Here is a 7,720-nt window from a genome sequence, read left to right as displayed (position 1 = left end):
ACCAACTCTGCATTGCCTAACCGCCCGGCCTCCTCGCCGATTCTGACCAGAAACTGGTGCAGAGTTGGGATCGAACCCGCACATCCTTGCGAGAATCCTGGTACTCTGAACTGCAACCACTGGGCCGCTTCGGTTGTGTGCTGAGCATTGAAATAAGAATGTCAGGCGATTCCCTGAATATTGATGACCAAGACGACAAGCGCGCTCATATCACGGGGAGTCTCGTCACTCTGCTGAAGTTCACCAACAGAAACTAATAACGAAGAATAGAAATATTATTTGGCTTCGAAAAAACCGTCCAAATATACTTAAAGTTTGATAAACAAATTGCTTAGAGGGTAGATGAGGGATAGGTTAGAGGGTAGAAGTAGAGGAGGTACTGGCTAGAGGAGGGATTGGCTAAAGGAGGGATTGGCTAGAGGAGGTATTGGCTAGAGGAGGTATTGGCTAGAGGAGGTATTGGCTAGAGGAGGTATTGGCTAGAGGAGGGATTGGGTGCAGGGTATAACCTTGTTACGTACATCTAAGTGTCGTAGAGCAACAAGGGGGGTAAGGGGGATAAATACAAAGGATAAAAACAAACAAAGGGGGGGATAAATCAAGGCTGAACTGAGAGACATTATTGTGATGACAATTTATTTCAAATAATTTCAAATATTACGAGAACTAAAGAAGAAACACGGGGCAAAAAGTGCGCCTCTACGCAGCAATAAATGTTGAAGTTTGAATGTTTGAGTGAGATTTTTATGTTCGGGTACGATGCTGGAAATTTGTATACATTTTTACTTATGAGAAATGTCAAATTGAAAAAAAATATAAATTGAAAATGTAATTTTTTCAAATTCTGAAAACTATTATACCATCGCAGTTTAATCGTTAAAACAGACAAAATTAAAATCAGAATCACATTTTCTGTTCATATTATGCAAGGAATTTGTTTAAAAATCATTGGTTTAAACAACCAATGACCATTTTCTGTTACTGTTATGGGATTTTATAAATTCTTTTTTTCTTAAGATAATAACATTGACTTAACCTTTTGAGCAAGTCTCATTTTTATAAGGGTACGACCCATTATTATTACTAATATTTATAGGTTTTTCATTCACCATTAAGTTTTTTAACTTTATTTTTCAAAGTTTTTATTTCGCCTGCTAAGCAGACGAAGATTTTGTTTCATTTGAATATTTTTAAATTTGATTTTCGTGACTTTTATGGGGGTTTTCGTTGCGTAACTCGTTTATGTGATTTTTTTAGCTCCATTGCGCATGCAAGAGAAGCGATTTTCTCTCTCCTTACATAGGAGACTTAAAATATATATTTGTTAAGGTTTTTCTTCTGTTGTGGGTTTTACGACTTCATTAAGAAATCTATTTGAATATTTTCATGATCGAAAGTCATTGTCTGCATTTTTATCATCAATTTTTGACATAACGATTACATAGAATTTTTAAATAGAACATCAAAGAGTAGGTATGAGAACTACAACTGAAACTAAAAACATAGATCAGTTTTTACAGATATAAAACCGATGAAATAAAAAATTGTCGGAGTGCTTTAACCAAAAAATGTTTGTTTTCTCAGAGCTGAAATCGGTCTTCCAAGCTGACAAGATTAATCCTTTCAGCTGACGCGTTTGATATGCTGCATGGCGGGCCTCTTGTACTGCTTACTTTCGGCTGTAAAACACGAGAAAAGTTAATTCACGATGTCTTCATAAACATAGGAAAGTTACTTTGTTACCTCGGCTTTCAACGCAGAAAACCACATAAGCAAGCAATCAATATATAGAAAATTTTAATTAATATGAAAATATCTACTTTTTCTTTATCAACATGAATTTAAAAATGCCAACTAAAGCTAATAAATATTTGAAAGTCAAAAAATAAACTCTACTTAAAGAATACCAGGCGCACAGGCGCATGATCATGCGCATATCATCTCCTAATCAATTATAGCATCCCTATTAATTTATTCACTTTCTTTATTATTTAGCAATAAATAAATCTAAATAAATAACTTATTTAAATAGTTGTCCTCACCAGGAGGGGACGTGCTCGGGGTCCTGGCAGGACAAGGTCTCATCGTCGAAGACTTGGTAGTCACCGCAGCCGATGCGGCGCGGGTGGCCGTCCACGCAAATGATGTAAGACCCGCACTCTCCTGACGGGAACCGCGGGAACGGCAAGAACTTCGCCGACAGAGACTTAGGGTCCACGTAGTCTGGGCACGAGAACCCTACCACCTCTGCATTGGGGAGGACAAGCATGCGCTGGTTAATTGGGGTTCACGTAGTCGGGGCACGAGAACCCTACCACCTTCATTGGGGAGGACAAGCATGCACTGGTTAATTGGGGTCCACGTAGTCGGGGCACGAGAACACTACAACCTCTGCATTGGGGAATACAAGCATGCACTGGTTAATTGGGGTTCACGGGTCAGGGCGAACGTTTATTAGGCAAATGGTTTTGCCAGGTCAATGCGAACGTTTTTGCATTTGTTTCCCCTTTATCGTCCAGCTGTCGCCTTTCATACGGGTAATTTTTTTTTACAGCTCATTAGTCCAATTGGTAAAATATAATGGCTTTAATTTCAGCTATGCCCAGTTGTCGGTTTTCGCCGTCGGTGAGGTTTTTTAATGAATAAATTTCAGCAATGCGGTATGGATACAATGCAGTATTTTGCTCTCGCATAGTAGCTGGTCGTTGGAGGGTTGTGTGATATTTTTTCACCCGAATTATTAATAAATTATGCGTGGGAAAAACTCCTTCATTGTTATATTTCTGCATGTTTGAAATTTTTTTTATGTAAATTCCGGTTCTTAAAAAAAAGAGTATTTAAGAAAAATGCTGGTCCAAATATCGGTTCAACTGTAGCTACTGAAGAACTTAAAAAAACTGGACTCGATTACATTTTTAGTTGAAGCAGAAATTACATTTGATGAATACTCTTCTTCAGGATAATTTATTCACAGGTATTTGGTAAATAAAAAATATAACTCAGTACTCACTGCAGTGAGTGACAGAGAGCGTATTTTCTCGTCGACGAAAACATGAAGTCACGGACGGACAGAAGGACAGACTGACGGACATGACGAGCACAATAGTGCATTTTTCATAAATGAGAAAATGCGCTAAAAACACAATATTCAGAGAATGCATCAGGGTTAATGATGAGTTGAATGTCCTACAGCCCGTAAAATGATTTGCGTTAGACACAGAACCATATCAAGGAGCGTGTCTTAGTGACCTCAGAAGGAGAAATTTCAACTCCAGAATTCGTAAGAGACAAAGTTAACTGTCAGAAGTTTTATTACCGTGTTTAATGAGAATTGTCATCTATTTGCTAATTGATAATTTCTCCGTTGATGGAAAATTTCTTTTTTGATACAGTCCAATGTAATTCATCTCGAAATTAATTCTGCCTCCCATAAAATTGATTACCATCTCCAAGATCACCCACATCAGCCATGACGCCTTTTGCCTCGCACACTAGATCAATCTCGCACATAACTTCTAAACTCAAAGATTGTATTACTTTCTAAATATGATAAAAAACGTTAATTGTAAAACTCAAAGATGGTTTTACTTTCTAAATATGATAAAAAACATATAATTGTAAGATCATCGCAACTTACGCTCTGGCTTGCATGTCTCGAGCATGAGGTCGGGCCAGTTGCAGGCGTGGATGCGCTCGTCGTAAGCCAGGCCGGCAGTGCAGGGGTAGTCTAGAGGCACGCCGTGTTCGCACAGGCGGTAGTACGTCTCGCAAGCCCCGGCCGAGAAGATCCCGAAGTCGTACTCACACGCACCCCCCGTGTGGGGCACCACTGGGGGGGATTAGGACATGAGGCCGTATTAACACTGACCACCGGTGTGAGGCACCACTGCGGGGGATTAGGGCATGAGGCCGTGTTAGAACTGACCACCGGAGTGAAGCACCACTGGGGGATTAGGACATGAGGCCGTATTAACACTGACCATCGGAGTGAGGCACCACTGCGGGGATTAGGACAAGAGGCCGTATTAACAGTTACCACCAGAGTGAGGCACCACTGCGGGGATTAGGACATGAGGCCGTATTAACACTGACCACCGGTGTGAGGCACCACTGCGGGGGATTAGGACATGAGGCCGTATTAACACTGACCATCGGAGTGAGGCACCACTGCGGGGGATTAGGACATGAGGCCGTGTTAGAACTGACAACNGTGACCACCGGAGTGAGGCAACACTGCGGGGGATTAGGACATGAGGCCGTAATATCAGTGACCACCGGAGTGAGGCAACACTGCGGGGGATTAGGACATGAGGCCGTAATATCAGTGACCACCGGAGTGAGGCAACACTGCGGGGGATTAGGACATGAGGCCGTATTATCAGTGACCACCGGAGTGAGGCAACACTGCGGGAGATTAGGACATGAGGCCGTATTATCAGTGACCATCGGAGTGAGGCACCACTGCGGGAGATTAGGACATGAGGCCATATTAATACTGACCACCGGAGTAAGGCACCACTGCGGGAGATTAGGACATGAGGCCGTATTAATACTGACCATCGGAGTGAGGCACCACTGCGGGGATTAGGACATGAGGCCGTATTAACAGTTACCATCGGAGTGAGGCACCACTGCGGGGATTAGGACATGAGGCCTTGTTAACACTGACCACCGGTGTGAGGCACCACTGCGGGGATTAGGACATGAGGCCGTATTAAAATTGATCACTGGAGTGAGGTACTAGTGGTAGATTAAGACGGTGTTAAAAGAATTAATGTTTTTCATCCCAGTGGGTGGAACTCTCGGAAATTCCGTAGATCAACATTTCAAGAAGTTGTAATAATGACAAACCTGCTATAAAGTGATTTTGCAAGCGGGCGCTAAGATATTTATAATGATGAATCTTGCCACCAACTACAAAAATTCTCCTTAAAAAATTAAGCAATCTACTGATACGAAAAACCGCAAAAAAACTGACACGAATACTCACGACGCGGTCTTTCTTTAATCATGACCTTATATTTGTGGCGCCAACCAATGAGCGTAAAAAACAGGTGATCATTAATTTTTTAATATGTTCAAAACTGCTACAACAATGAATAGGCACATGTCCTACCTGAGATTAGGACATGAGCCGTATTAACAGTTACCACCGGAGTGAAGCACCACTGGGGGATTAGGACATGAGGCCGTATTAACACTGACCACCGGTGTGAGGCACCACTGCGGGGATTAGGATATGAGGCCGTATTAACAGTTGCCACCGGAGTGAGGCACCACTGCGGGGATTAGGATATGAGGCCGTATTAACAGTTACCACCGGAGTGCGGCACCACTGCGGGGATTAGGATGGTTTTACATGATAAAGTATTCTTCGTCCCAGTGGTGTAACTCTCGGAAATGCCGTTGATCAATGTTTCAAGAAGTTGTAATAATGACAATCCTGCCTAAAAAGCGGGCGCTAAGACATTCACAATGAGCAATATTGTGACCAACAACAGAAATTGTACCTAAAAAATTAGGCTATGCGGGCTTTGGTAAGGAAGGAAAAATTCATTATATAAAAGTTGGTTCACTTACAATGTCATAAACCGCAAACATACTGATACTAAAATTCTCTTTCTCTAATCATGACAAACTTTTCGTGCCGACCGTTGAGCATTAAAACACAAGTGATCAATAATTTTATAATATGTTCAAAACTGCTAGAACAATAAATAGACGCAATTACTACCATCGGAGTATCGACCGTCGCAGTTGACAGCCCAGTGGTAGTTGCAGTTGTCGAAGACGTTGCCTTTCCCGTCGTAGAGAAGACCGTGCTCGCAGAGCTCCTCGGTGAGTGTGCCGTTCGCGCATTTGTAGTACTGCAACAAACAGGGCATGCATTTATGTATGTATTGTTACTTTGAATATTGTAACAGAAAGTGAATATGCATCTTTTTATAGTGAATGTTATAATAGACCACGTCAGGAGACGAGGCTTGCTTTAGTGACACTTGCAACAGGATCATGTCATATTGACGATTCTGGTTATAGTTTCTATTTGAACTCACGACATGGTAATCAAATTACCAGATACAATTTAATCTGTTGAGGGTTGTGGCTATAAAAGATCTACATTTACATTCAAACATCCAGAATATATGTATAATTGTATATGTCTGGGAAACATTATATACAACATTTTTGAAACACCTAAATACCTACATTAGACTGTCGACAATATCACCCTTGTTGAGACCTTCAGTGCGCTATGCATTCACTTCAGTGTATAAATTTAAAGCTATTGTTTACGTCGGGACAATTTACTTCATGAATGGCAGGAGTCGGGGTGCGGGTAGGTCTAGACTCACTGAATGGCAGGAGTCGGGGTGCGGGTAGGTCTAGACTCACTGAATGCGACTTGCTGGTCGGAGGCCCCGCCGAGCTTCGCGGCCTCGCCTGCAACAACAGGAAATTAACTCAGTACTCACTGCAGTGAGTGACAGAGAGCGCATTTTCTCGTCGACGAAAACATGAAGTCACTGACGGACAGACAGACGGACGGACAGACGGACAGGCGAGCACAATAGTGTATTTTTTTCATAAATGAGAAAATGCGCAAAAAATCAGTAACATGTTCGATGTGCTCTGTTGTGCGTCGTATGATGTAATGTGTGATGTGTGGTGTTGAGTAATATTGTATAATGCGCAGTATCGTGTCCTGTATAATTTGTAATATGGCAGGGTGTAAGATGTAAAACACTGAGTAGTAAAGTTCACATTGCACTCGATCGAGGTGAATTTGTATAATGTATCTGGTGTTGCACAGTTCAGTGATGTCACGCAGCTCAAGTAGCCTTCGATGAAATTGGAGTCGATGTTAGTCATTTTTATAATGGCAATGGAGGTCTTTGATGAGCGTTTTTTTTCAATTTCGGGCCACGTAGCATGAACTTTCAGGAATAATTCCAAATTTCATAAGGATTTAAAATATTCAAAAGTGAAGTTTTTAGCCGGTAACCACCTCATAGTAGAGCAATGCTGAACCAATGTCCTAGGGAAATCTCATGTCGTAACTCCAGCCCTATCTTAGCCGTCACCGCTTCTTTTCTTCTGGACAACCATGCACAAAGATTATGTGAAAAATCTGAAAATATCAATTGAAAAATGTATATAAATTTTCTACGTTCCATAAACTTAAATATTTATCAAACGCGTTTGTATAGCACCAAAGCTAATATCTTGCTAATCACCATGTTGGCCACGGAAAAGTTAGTATAGTAGCATCCACCATTCAATGGAAGCCTCTAATATTAAGTTGAGGCCTTCAGCCATAAATGGAAGCCTTAACTATTAAATGTAGGCCACATAATAGTGGCCTCCGTGGCGCCGGAGGCCACACAGGGCGCGCCGAAGGTTGCAGCGAAGCGCCGCCAGCAGCTCACCTTGACGCGGCGCTGCACGCGGAAACGCCGCGCGTAAAGCGACTGCGCGAGCGCTGCGCGGTTCAGACACGATGAGCTGTGCCGTTAAAATGTAAGGAAAGAAATATCTAAATGTAGATTTATTTTTTAATATTTGTAAGTATTTGTCTGCTTAAATCCCAAACTATGTAGGAATTTAAAATCGAAAATAATTCCAAGTAAATTCTAATATTTTCATTGAAAATATTCTGCGAACAGTTTAAAGTGTTTTTATGCGGTTCTTATGCTTGCAATTGTCCCCTTGATCTTTA

At 41.6% G+C, this 7,720-nt stretch overlaps 1 protein-coding gene across 1 annotated transcript; it reads right to left on the bottom strand.

Annotated features, from left to right (window-relative positions):
* Nucleotides 1–1,219: 1,219 nt before the first annotated feature.
* On the bottom strand, nt 1,220–5,885 carry LOC108677921 (protein obstructor-E). The gene is made up of 4 exons (XM_018166238.2): nt 5,735–5,885; nt 3,638–3,829; nt 2,043–2,247; nt 1,220–1,679 (listed from the first exon to the last, which is right to left on the bottom strand). The coding sequence occupies exons 1-4, from the start codon at nt 5,883–5,885 to the stop codon at nt 1,670–1,672; spliced, it is 558 nt and encodes a 185-aa protein (XP_018021727.1). The 3' UTR covers nt 1,220–1,669.
* Nucleotides 5,886–7,720: the final 1,835 nt, after the last annotated feature.

The sequence above is a fragment of the Hyalella azteca genome, unplaced genomic scaffold (genome assembly GCF_000764305.2).
Source record: "Hyalella azteca isolate HAZT.00-mixed unplaced genomic scaffold, Hazt_2.0.2 contig8251, whole genome shotgun sequence".
NCBI classification, from domain to species: Eukaryota; Metazoa; Arthropoda; class Malacostraca; order Amphipoda; family Hyalellidae; genus Hyalella; species Hyalella azteca.
Note: the sequence above shows the minus strand (reverse complement) of the source record. Positions and strands in the feature narration are given on the sequence as shown.

Excerpts from the sequence above, each read along its gene's own strand:
- LOC108677921 (XM_018166238.2), bottom strand. The coding sequence starts at position 5,885 with ATGCCCTGTTTGTTGCAGTACTACAAATGCGCGAACGGCACACTCACC. Across the intron at positions 3,830-5,734 it reads CGACGGTCGATACTCCGATG|TGGTGCCCCACACGGGGGGT; the intron begins GTAGTAATTGCG and ends AATCCCCCCCAG. Across the intron at positions 2,248-3,637 it reads CGAGACATGCAAGCCAGAGC|AGGTGGTAGGGTTCTCGTGC; the intron begins GTAAGTTGCGAT and ends TCCCCAATGCAG.